Source organism: Pangasianodon hypophthalmus, chromosome 18 (assembly GCF_027358585.1).
Source record: "Pangasianodon hypophthalmus isolate fPanHyp1 chromosome 18, fPanHyp1.pri, whole genome shotgun sequence".
In the NCBI taxonomy this organism is placed as follows: domain Eukaryota; kingdom Metazoa; phylum Chordata; class Actinopteri; order Siluriformes; family Pangasiidae; genus Pangasianodon; species Pangasianodon hypophthalmus.
This window is the reverse complement of record NC_069727.1, coordinates 6,416,436-6,428,644: the sequence shown is the minus strand read 5'-3', so window position 1 is coordinate 6,428,644 and position 12,209 is coordinate 6,416,436. Positions and strand designations below refer to the sequence as shown.

The following is a 12,209-nucleotide window of genomic DNA, read 5'->3' as shown; positions in this document are numbered from 1 at the left end:
GCAACGCATCCAAACAGTAGTGCAAATTGCAAATAAGTTAAATGATGAAATAAAGTTATGGTACAATAAGTTAAGATAGCAGTGCATAGGAAAAGGTAAACAGTATGATGCATACCAGTAATGCAAATGGCAAGTAAGTAAAATGAAATAAATAAGAATTATGGTGCAATAAGATGAGATAAACAGTATACAGGTAGAGGTAAACAGCATGAAGCATGCATTATGATGCAGTGGTTACATACAGTGATATGCAATAATGTGCAAATAACAGTCTGATATAAATAATTGTAGTAATGACATATAATTGTAGTAAAATGCAAGCACTTGCAAATAATTGCAGATGACAACAGTAATGCACAATGTTTTGATATGCAAATGAGCATGACGATTTAATAAATATGCAGATAACACTGTGGCGTCATATGGTGACTTTTCGAGCATGCATTAGTTACTTTCCCCTGATAAGAGTTGGCAGCACTGATGAGCAGCGTTAGTAAATAGTCTGCATGGCCCTTTAAAGCCCAGGTCCTGCCTCCTGCTGTTCCTCAGTTCCTCTGGGACTCAGTTTACCTGTCCGCAGGTACAGGACGGAAACTTGTTTTTGGCCAGAGCAATTATGAGGCGAATTCGGATTTTTTCAGCCTTCAGAAATCACTCACACATCGGGATATAAGAAGCAGAAAAGGTATATTGTCTGGTGTTGGTGTGTGTGATGTATAACATCCTTTAAGTGGTGCTTATGAGTGTGTTTTGTTTATGATGGCATTAAATCTCGGGATTACAGCAGCCTGAACACCTGGGAATGGCTGAATGTACACTTTAAACAACTAAACTACAGCGGAAAAGATTATAGCCTCGGGTTTAGCCGAGTTTGTAGATGTTATAGTATGAGACTTAATTATCAGGCTTAGTGAGGAAGTAACTCCTTGTTTGTGTTGCTGCTCTTCATGTTTCCTCGTTTGATACCTATGAGGAACCACCACAACCCAAATGACAACTTTTGTTTGTTTGTTGGTTTTTAAGCTAACCCTGAAACGAAGTGACACACTTACTTTTAAGCTGGTCCCCGCCATTTTGTGTCGCTTATTGTTTAATTGTCGATGTTTTCAGTAGCTTTGTGCTGAAGCTCTTGGATGAAGAGGATGGCGGGAGGAGGGAGCGCGAGCTCCATGAAGACGCAGCTGGTGAGCGCGATTCAGCTGCAGGAGCTGGAGGAGGAGCGCGAGGACGAGCGCGAGGAGGAGCGCGAGGCTGCTGCTAAACCTGCTGCTAAACCTGTCGAGGAAGCCAAGGGTAATTGTTTCTAATTATAAAGCTCTGAATTCACACTGATGGTGTCTATGAAACAGGTCAGTCTACCTGTCTAGTAAGAATAGCTTGTCAATTCGTGATAGACCCCTTACTCGAACCCAAATCCATAACCCTAACCCCTTACACTAACCCAGAGGTTCCCAAACATTATGTTGCAAACAGCCCCAAATGGACATTATGAATTTTCTCCCCCACCCTACATTTTTTAAATTCTATATTTATAATTCTGTAACATTCTTAACATGCACAGATCAGCCATAACATTAATCACTAACAGGTGAAGTGAATAACATTGATTATCTTGTTACACTGGCATCTGTCAATGGGTGGGCTATACTAGGTTTAGGTAGCAAGTGTCAGTTCTCGAAGTTGATGTGTTGGAAGCAGGAAAAATGGGCAAGCGTAAGGATCTGAGAGACTTTGACAAGGGCCAAATTGTGATGGCTAGACAACTGGGTCAAAGCATTTCCAAAAAGGCAGGCCTTGTGGGGTGTTCCCGGTATGCAATAGATAGTACCTACCAAAAGTGTTCCAAGGAAGGACAACCAGTGAACCGGTGACAGGGTCATGGGAGCCCAAGCCTCATTGATGTGCATTGGGAGTGAAGGCTAACCTGTCTGGTCCGGCTGGTCAGAGTGCCCATGCTGACCTCCGCCCACCGCCGAAAGTGCCTGCAATGGGCATGTGAGCATCAGAACTGGACCATGGAGCAATAGAAGAAGGTGGCCTTTTATGAAGAATCATGTTTTCTTTTACATCATGTGGACGACCGGGTGCGTATGCGTCACTTACCTGGGGAAAAGATGGCACCAGGATGCACTATGGGAAGACCTATGTGTAAAGTAAAGTGCGTAAAAAACAAAGGAATGTTCTTTGCACTGACTTACTAGTCTAGTGGGAAGTCTTGCGTCGTTATAGGAAAATAATAAACCCCAAGGTGGTGTTATATGGCTTGACACGAAGTAGCTGCAACACGAGCGGCACTGTTCACACAATGGCCTGCCTATCCTATTTACATCTGGAGGATTAAATGCAGCATTTATTAGATGGCACACCAGAGCCAAAACATCCCTTTCCATCTAGTTTCCAATTCAAACTGTAAATTGTTTAACAATTTCTTGCATAGCAATGTTGCACAATGTCAAGCTCTGTTGCTCCTTAAAAATTTCCACTGTCCTTATGATTGCTGTCATGAGTGTCAAATATGAGTGTCATGAGTATTGTCATGAGTGTCTCACATTGCAAACTCTGACCTTACATTCAAAAGTACAATGGAAAAAAAAAGTCAACCCACCCCTGTTAAAATACGGCAACATTAAAGGAGCTGCAGGAATGTCTGGCAAGTATTGGTTACTCCCTGCATGTCACAACAACCTCTCGTATTCTTCACATGTCTGGGCTATGGGGTAGGGTGGCTAGACAAAAGCCCCTTCTCATGAAAAAAAAAAAAAAAAAAGCAACAATCCAAGCCCACCTGAATCACTCCATGAGGCAAAGTGTGTTATGGTCTGATGAGACCAAGGTAGAACCTTTTGGGCCTAATTCTAAAAGATTTGTTTGGTGCAAAAACAAGACAGCTTATCACCCAAAGAATGCCATACCCATAATGAAGCTTGGTGGTGGCAGCATCATGCTATGTTCTCTTCAACTGGGACTGGGGCTCAAGTCAGAATAGAGAGAATCATGGATAGCTCCAAATACCAGTCTGTTTTGGCAGAAAACCTGCAGGCCTCTTTTATACAGCTGAAGAAGAAGAAAAATTCAAATCCAAGTCAACAAAGGAATGGCTTCAGAAGAAGAAGATCAACTTTTTGGAAAGGCCCAGTCAGAGCCCAGATCTAAATCCTATCAAAAACCTGAATGACACAAAGAGGGCTGTTCACAGGAGATCCCCTCACAATTTAATAGATCTGGAGCATTTTATTTTGTAAGGAAGAGTGGAATAAAACTGCCAGATCAAGATGTGCTGAGTTGGTAGACTCAACCAAAAGACTGAATGCTGTATTACAAGCAAAATGGACTTTTAAAAGGTATTAGTTAAGGGGTATGCACACTTATGCAACCAGGTTAATGTAAGTTTTTTCTTTTTCTTTTCTTTTTTTTACATAAAAGCAGCATTAAAGTACGAGCACTGAAAACTCTAGAAGTTAGCTTCAAACTTTCTGAATCTCAAAACCTAGGGTTATTTTGTTTAAAGATTGTATTTTTTTCATTTGAATACTGCCCTTCAGAAGACATTTAATTCATAAGATATTTCCATGTTTCCCAAAAGCCAAAATGATAACAGTTTACACTGATCGTCCGGTTCAAAAGTTTACACCCCCCTGGCTCTTAATGTAGTGTGTTGCCTTCTTGAGTGTCAGTGAATGTTTGCACCTTTTGTAATAGTTGTGTACGAGTCCCTCAGTTGTCCTCAGTGTGAAAAGATTGATCTCAGCAACATATAGTCACTGTTGAAAAGGGGTCAAATATGCAGAAGATGCTAAAAAAGCAAAGAATGTGCAGGACCTGGAGAATTTTTCTGAAGAAAAATTTAACTGCTCAGGACAAAAAAGGGACTCTTGAACAACTATCACCAAACATAAAAACAGTCGTTGATCATCCAGGTAAAAACACGCAGTATTAAGAATCAAGCGTATGTAAACTTTTGAACTGGTTCATTTGTGTAAATTCAGCTATTGTGTCGTGTGAACTATATGTAAACATCTGCTATGTGAAATAGCTTATTCAGGGCAGTACTAAAAAAAAACAAAATGCAATTTTTTATGATCCCTGTTATTTTTTTTTTAATTATTAACATTATTAACATTTTGCAGATTGTGCAAGGCGTATGTTAACTTATGTCCGCAACTGTAACAAAATCAGTTACTGCACCTTTAATGCTAATCTCCAAAAAAATCACTGACTGCCCCATTAATATTGAAGCACTTACTATACATAGACACAAGAAGAGTAACTTAATTATTACTATCTTACATATTATTGATTTCCATTAGGCCTCAGATTACAATCGATTCAAGAGAATGTAACTAGACAAGATTTAATGTCACTAAGAAACCTTGTGCAACAGCTTATTCTTATGGTAAAAAGAAAATACATTTGTGTTGTAACATTTGGCAAATTAAGATCACAGTTTACAATACAGTTGGATTATAATAGGTCTACATACTCTTTATAACCATATTCTCTTTCAGTCACAATAAAAAGGCTTTATTAATCATTACTAAAATACACTTCTAGAAAAAGAAAACCTTAAAGCTTCTTCAGCATTGTTTTTCCAACAACCTAATGACTCTTATGCATCTGTTTTATTGTATACTTTATTTTTAGTTTTCTCAGCCATTTGGGGTTCTAGAAATTTAGCAAAAACGTGATTCAGTACACCATGGTCAGATTTTTTGGTGAATTGCTTGTCACTCCACTAAAGGCTGTTGAATCCCAGTGCAAAAAGAAGTTTGATGTATTTAATTTAATTTAATTTTTTATTCTTTTTTTTGTAAACACAGCATAAACAGAAATTGTCTTAGACTAGGAAATCTGTTTAAATTAGGATTTGTGATAAAACATAAAAATGTTTTATTATTTAATGAGATATTTTTAAATGAATGAACTCCAGATTTCACCTCCATTGTTTTTTTTTTTCTACAGGATTCTGGGTATTATTGTTGTAGTAATGCATGTGTATTTGTTTTTAATTACCTGAAAGATTCTTTTCTTCCTGGTTTTGCTTAATAAGCTCTGACCCTGGTCATGCCTGTGCTGCCTCTCTTTTCTCTCACAGATCAGAAATGTTACAGCGTGGAGGAGGCTGTTGAAAGCATTGGCTTTGGGCGCTTTCACATTCTTCTCTTTGTTATTATGGGCAGTGCCAATGTAAGAGCTTTTTGTTTTTGTATGTTTCTCTATTGAATGTATGTTTGTATGTTTCAGTTCTGTATCTGTATCTGTACGTGATAGTAATTCTGTATCTCTCCATGTGTGTGTGATGTAGATTGTAGAGGCGATGGAGATCATGTTGTTGGCTGTGGTGTCTCCTGAGATCCGATGTGAGTGGCGTCTGGAGGATTGGCAGGTGGCCCTGGTCTCCACGGTGAGATTTTCATCCAATAAGAACTGTCCTGCCCTCATTTATTGAGTCTATGATTAGCTAAGTAAGATATAAATCTCTTGGAGGCATGCTGTTATAGGAAAATAATCAACGATGGGGTGGTGTGGTGTGGCCTGATGCGAAGGAGCTACTCTTACCTTGCCAAAGTTGATTATTTTCCTATAACAGCATATCCTGATGTGTTTTATTCCTATTATACCACTGCAATTTGCCAACGATTACATTTTTTATATCTAAAGAAATATAAAGAAACTGGAATCCATAAAGTCGTCTGTCCTGAAGACTTTCCAGTGTTGGAAAACTTACAAAGCATTGACACTAGAGACTCCTTCCAAAAATTAATTCTTTCTTTCTTTCTTACTTTATTTCTTTCTTTTTCTTTGACAATCTAGTCTGAGAATTATCAGTTTACTTATTTATATATAATTTATGTAGTTTTCGAAAAATGCAAAATAAATGTCTCATAACAGAAATTGTTTTCTAAGCCATTTATTAATTTGTTATTATAGAAGTTCTAGAGTATATAACCTTTTCTGTTTTATTAATATTGTGTGTGTGTGTGTGTGTGTATATATATAGATGGTGTTCCTGGGCTTCATGGTATGCGGGGTGCTGTGTGGATATGTGGCGGATAAATATGGCCGCTGGAAGGTCAGATAACAATAGTTACATCAAAAACATCTTGCATGATGTTCACTTTACAGTCTGATGATGGTGTCTGATATCAGAGAAGTGTGTGTATATGTTTGTATGTCCGCTCAGTTCTGATAGTCGTGTACACACAGGTGGTGTTTGGGGGCTTCGTGTGGGCCGCATATTTCTCTGTGCTCACGTCATTCGCGCCATCCTACGGCTGGTTTATTTTCCTGCGCAGCATGGTGGGCTGTGGAGTAGCAGCCACGTCACAAGGGTACACACACTCACGCACACACACACACACACACACACACACACACACACTTCCTTTCACTAAACATAATAAACTTGTGTGTCCTGATGTGTCATCGATGTTTAAAGCCCACTGTGACTCATCCAATCTTCCTGTTAAAGGTTTGTTCTGAAGACAGAATTCATTCCTGCTAAATACCGAGGCTCTCTGCTGCCCCTGGCCTCAGTAAGTGAGAAATCAAAGCTCATGTGTAATAATAATAATAATAATAATAATAATAATAATAATCCCATTGAAATTCCACATTCCTCTGTGGTCAGATTTTCTGGATGGTGGGATCGTTGCTCATCATCATTCTGGGGATGACTGTGGTGCCCACGCTGGGCTGGCGCTGGATGATTCGCTTCTCCGTCATCCCCAGTGTTCTACTAATCATCCTCTTCCAGGTGAACCTCACATCAAAACCTTCTTTCTTTCTTTCTTTCTCTTTGTTTTGTTTGCTTGTTTGTTAACAATATATTTGTTTATTTACAATGTATTTGTTTCCCTCCTCTTTGTTTGTTTCTTTCTTTTGTTTGCTTTATTTTGTTGTTTTTTTTGTTTGCTTAATTGTTTGTTTAAATGTACTTGCTTATTTACAATTTACTTCTTTATTCATTTAATTGATCTCTTTCTTTCTTTCTTTCTTTCTTTCTTTTCTTTGGTTTCTTTGCTTGTTTTTTTTGCTTGATTGTTTTTTTTAAATGCACTTGTTTATTTACAATTTATGTGCTTATTTACTTGTTGTTTAATTATTTATCCTTCTTTTCTTTCTTTCCTACATCATTCTGCCCTTCCATGCTATCTTTCCTCTTTCCTCCAGTTTATCCCTGAGTCAGCGAGGTTCCAGGTCTCGGCAGGGAATGTAGAAGGAGCTGTTGCCACTTTAAAATGGATCGCTAAGATGAATGGAGCCAGCTTGCCTGAGGGGGAACTACGGGAACCTATAGTGGTGTGTTAACTCTCTCTGTCTGTCTTTCTCTCTCTCTCACACACACACACACACACAAACACACAGGGGCTAGTGGGTATGTTGTGTATTTTCAGACGGAGAGAGGAAATGCTGCCACTCTGGTTAGTCGAGCTTTCAGGATGACATCTCTGCTGTTGTGGTATTCATGGTAATGTCTTATATACACTCGCCTCATGTGTGTGTGTGTGTGTGTGTATGTGCAAGGGTGTGTGTTTGAATAGAAGTATCATTTTACACAAGTATGTGAACATATCTTCTTATGAAAATGCCAAACCTGATGCCTGCAGGTTTGTAGCGTCTTTCTCCTATTACGGCTCTGTGCTGAGCAGCTCAGAGCTCCTGGAGAAGAACCTGCTCTGTGTGATCGACGCCGAAGCAGAACATGACATCAAACACAAACAGGACGAGGGGTTGTGTTACTGCATCCCGTTCAACATGGCTGACTACCAGACCCTCCTCATCAGCTGCCTGGGAGAGGTGGCATGTGAGTTCCTGACATGAATCCTTCACCGTATAGTCTGTGAAATAAAACACATGCGTATATCACGAGCCATGATGATTGGTTTTCTTGGCAGTGATCCCTCTGAACATCGGCCTGTTGCACGTTGTGGGCCGAAAGTGCAGCATGGTGATCCTGCAGGTCCTCTCGGCCATCTTCTTCATGCTGGTGAATATCTGCACCACCATGTGAGTACACTTGTCCTGTTACAATACACTATAGTACAGCTGGAATTCACCTAAACAGTTTAAACTATTATAATGATCTGATTATAGTAACACTGTGTTTATAGGATTTTATACCACACTGCTGAATTCTCAGTTCTGATTGGTCAGAAGATATTGATTAATTTATCATTGTTATAATTGATCATTTTTATACAGGGTTTGTATGGTGGAGTTTCTTTCTTTCTTTCTTCCTAATGATGTAAATAACATAATTGTTTCAGGACAATATGTTTCAAATTGGACAGGAGTGTTGCCCACACATGGCTTAATTTGTGCACAGTAATCTTGTGCAATATTGATTTTTTTCCTGATCGTGATTTTCCATTTTAAAATGTCGCAATAAATGATGTAGTCGTCCGGAAATGTTAGTCTAAAAAAAGACAGGAGAACGAGCATTTCCACCATTTCAAATTTAAAGAAAGTGCTAGCTTTGACACTTCGTTGTAATCCTATCTAACTTTTTTTTGGGGTTAAATCTTTATTGACTTTTTTCTTTCTTTTTCTTTTGTCTGTATTTTTCAGTGCTTTCCCTACTAAATATAGTAACCTGATGTTTTATATATATATATATATATATATATATAAAATGCCTGTGCAGATTGTTCCAGATTCACACGCTGATAGGATCATCTAGGGTGAAAAAGTCCACTCTTTTGGCATATTTTTGTGTTTTAACTCGTACTAGCATAAAGTTTGGCAGGTCTGGTAGTAAAATATAATCAGCGATAAACATCACCGGATATTGTGGCAATGTAATATCATGATAATACAATTATATCACACAAACCAGGGGTACACTACTAAGTTTACAGAGTAATAGTTAGAGCGTGACAGTGATCTTTTTTCTCCCCTGCAGGTTTGGTTTCACAGTGTTGCTCTTCCTGCTGCGTTCACTGGTCTCGATGAATTTTAATGTGGTTTATATTTATACTGCAGAGGTGAGGTTCTTTTATATCAACAGTGAGTCTGGGAACCTTTGCTTTGCGTGAATAAACGTACAGTAATATGAATAATAAATCTACTGATAGATATACATATATTGGAGTAATGGCATGTTCCTGCAGGTTTACCCTACAGCAGTGCGCTCTATAGGAATGGGTTTCTGTACTTCATTCAGTCGAATCGGTGGGATGATTGCACCCTTTATAGCACAGGTAATGTTTGCTTAAGAGTGTGTTTGTGTGTGTGTAAGTGTGTGTGTTCATGCTCATAAATAGTTATAGTTCATATCTGTGTGGTGGTTTGGGAAAACCCATCAGATGTCACTATGAATGAATTCTGACCCAAAAATGTCATTTTTAATCTTCCCCTTGCTATCCTCTTGCTATTTTCTAGCTGTCTTTTCTTGCAAAAAGCAGCCAGTTTAATAAACACAGTGATAAAAACAGACAGTTTGCACACACAGTCATGTCTAAAACCTTGCCAGCTAAGTGTAGTTTCCTCACAGTGAGCGACACGCTTTAATCACGTTGTTGGAGATCTATGTGCCATAGTGAAAGAGATATAATTCTAATCAATTCAGTTTGTAATCAGATTCCGGCTGTGAAAATGTCCACGATGCTCCTGCACTGCAGTCAGAATGAAATCTTTAAATGCAGTTTCCTCCCTTTTGACTTTTGGACTACTTTTAAATGTTGTAACTTGACATCACGTGAAGGGCTTTGCCAGGCCATTAAATCATAGTAAGTGTTAACTGTGCTGCTTTATGTAGAAACTAACATTTTCAAATTTATCAAACTTTTCTTTTTTTTTCTAAATATATAATGTGTAAATATGATCTTCCTAAAGAGTCATTTTTTCAGTCTCTGCCTCAGTGTTACTTCGAGTTTGCTTTAGGAGGTGTGACTGTGTGTTGTGTGTCTCAGGTGTTGATGTCTAAGTCTGTGCTGTTAGCGTTGTCTCCGTTTGCTCTGACATGCTGTCTGTGCGCTATCGGGACTGTCCTGTTACCCATCGAGACCAGAGGACGAGCATTACTGGTAAACTTTTTAAAAGCTTTCGTAGTTTTTGCATGTTGCTGATTGGGTGTTGTTTGCATTCTCCTGCGCTCAAAATCATTTCTAAATTTGCACATGATTAGCTGGCTTGCTATCTTTGATAATGTTAGTGAAACAAATATATTTGACAAATATATACAAATTTGAGCTAGTTTACTAGAATTTAACTAGCTGGCTAATTAAGTTAGATAATGTTAGTGATATTAGGCTATTTGGGATGGCAGGAGGACATATAAAAATGAGATCTATAGCATTTATGCCATATTTTGTTGTTTTCTTTGATGTATAAACATATTAGAGAATATTTATTCTACAATGATTATATTAATGGCTTAAAATGACATGGTCAAGGGTACTTTAATGAAATATCTTATTCTTTTTCTTTTTTTGTTTTGCAGCAAAATGAATAACGCACACCTGCTCATGAAGAAACTATGAATATTTCATAACTACAGATTTTTTTTTGTTTGTTAGTTTTTTGTAAATTGATTAAACTTGGATCACAAAACCATTGTGTAGAATTGTGTCTTTCCTTTAAAAAAAACATAATAATAACACTGCAAAAGGTATATCTTATTTGCAGTAAAGTAAAAAATATCTTGAATATAGATGAATTTATCAAATATTTCTCACTGGGAGACCTTTATAAAATAATTATAGAATGATTGATCACTTTAACTCCCAACACTGGTCAGCAGGTCCAGACTTTCTTTACACCTCTAACACCATAAATGTCATATAAAGCACATAACATAAAAAGTAGTTACTGAATATTATACTTTAACCCTAGTCAAAAAAAAAAAATGCACTTGATTATATTTAAAATATACAAATAAGTATGCTGTAAATATTATTATTAATCTCAAATGCAAGTATTTTACTTTAAATAAATTATGTGTTATATATGTGTTACATTTAAAAAATACATATATACACTATATTACCAAAAGTATTCGGTCACCCATCCAAATGATCAGAATCAGGTGTCCTAATCACTTGGCCTGGCCACAGGTGTATAAAATCAAGCACTTAGGCATGCAGACTGTTTTTACAAACATTTGTGAAAGAATGGGCCGCTCTCAGGAGCTCAGTGAATTCCAGCGTGGAACTGTCATAGGATGCCACCTGTGCAACAAATCCAGTCGTGAAATTTCCTCGCTCCTAAATATTCCACAGTCAACTGTCAGCTTTATCATAACAAAATGGAAGAGTTCGGGAACAACAGCAACTCAGCCACGAAGTGGTAGGCCACGTAAACTGACGGAGAGGGGTCAGCGGATGCTGAAGCGCATAGTGCAAAGAGGTCGTCGACTTTCTTCACAGTCAATTGCTACAGAGCTCCAAACTTCATGTGACCTTCAGATTAGCCCAAGTACAGTACGCAGAGAGCTTCATGGAATGGGTTTCCATGGCCGAGCATCTGCATCCAAGCCACACATCACCAAGTGCAATGCAAAGCGTCGGATGCAGTGGTGTAAAGCACGCCACCACTGGACTCTAGAGCAGTGGAGACGCGTTCTCTGGAGTGATGAATCACGCTTTTCCATCTGGCAATCTGATGGACGAGTCTGGGTTTGGAGGTTGCCAGGAGAACGGTACATTTCGGACTGCATTGTGCCGAGTGTGAAATTTGGTGGAGGAGGAATTATGGTGTGGGGTTGTTTTTCAGGAGTTGGGCTTGGCCCCTTAGTTCCAGTGAAAGGAACTTTGAATGCTTCAGGATACCAAAACATTTTGGACAATTCCATGCTCCCAACCTTGTGGGAACAGTTTGGAGCGGGCCCCTTCCTCTTCCAACATGACTGTGCACCAGTGCACAAAGCAAGGTCCATAAAGACATGGATGACAGAGTCTGGTGTGGATGAACTTGACTGGCCTGCACAGAGTCCTGACCTGAACCCGATAGAACACCTTTGGGATGAATTAGAGCGGAGACTGAGAGCCAGGCCTTCTCAACCAACATCAGTGTGTGACCTCACCAATGCGCTTTTGGAAGAATGGTCAAAAATTCCTATAAACACACTCCTCAACCTTGTGGAGAGCCTTCCCAGAAGAGTTGAAGCTGTAATCGCTGCAAAAGGTGGACCGACATCATATTGAACCCTATGGGTTAGGAATGGGATGGCACTTAAATTCATTTGTGAGTCAAGGCAGGTGACCGAATAC

At 38.7% G+C, this 12,209-nt stretch overlaps 1 protein-coding gene across 2 annotated transcripts; it reads left to right on the top strand.

The window, feature by feature from the left end:
• The first annotated feature begins 439 nt into the window (after positions 1 to 439).
• svopl (SVOP-like) lies at positions 440 to 10,554 on the top strand. Of its 2 annotated transcripts, none has more exons than XM_026923146.3 (16): positions 440 to 685; positions 1,114 to 1,293; positions 5,093 to 5,184; positions 5,303 to 5,401; positions 5,999 to 6,070; positions 6,205 to 6,329; positions 6,470 to 6,533; positions 6,629 to 6,754; positions 7,171 to 7,299; positions 7,395 to 7,468; positions 7,608 to 7,804; positions 7,896 to 8,007; positions 8,903 to 8,984; positions 9,111 to 9,200; positions 9,912 to 10,025; positions 10,442 to 10,554. In XM_026923146.3, the coding sequence occupies exons 2-16, from the start codon at positions 1,134 to 1,136 to the stop codon at positions 10,451 to 10,453; spliced, it is 1,548 nt and encodes a 515-aa protein (XP_026778947.1). In that variant the 5' UTR covers positions 440 to 685; positions 1,114 to 1,133; the 3' UTR covers positions 10,454 to 10,554. The 2 variants fall into 2 exon arrangements, with proteins under 2 accessions (XP_026778947.1, XP_026778946.1); XM_026923145.3 differs by having other exon boundaries at positions 1,111 to 1,293.
• The last annotated feature ends 1,655 nt before the right edge of the window (positions 10,555 to 12,209 follow it).

Bases quoted from the DNA above. Each gene is read 5' to 3' on its own strand.
- svopl (XM_026923146.3), top strand. From the start codon at position 1,134: ATGAAGAGGATGGCGGGAGGAGGGAGCGCGAGCTCCATGAAGACGCAG. The intron at 1,294-5,092 runs GTAATTGTTTCT...TTTCTCTCACAG, and splicing joins ACCTGTCGAGGAAGCCAAGG to ATCAGAAATGTTACAGCGTG. The intron at 6,330-6,469 runs GTACACACACTC...TTCCTGTTAAAG, and splicing joins GTAGCAGCCACGTCACAAGG to GTTTGTTCTGAAGACAGAAT.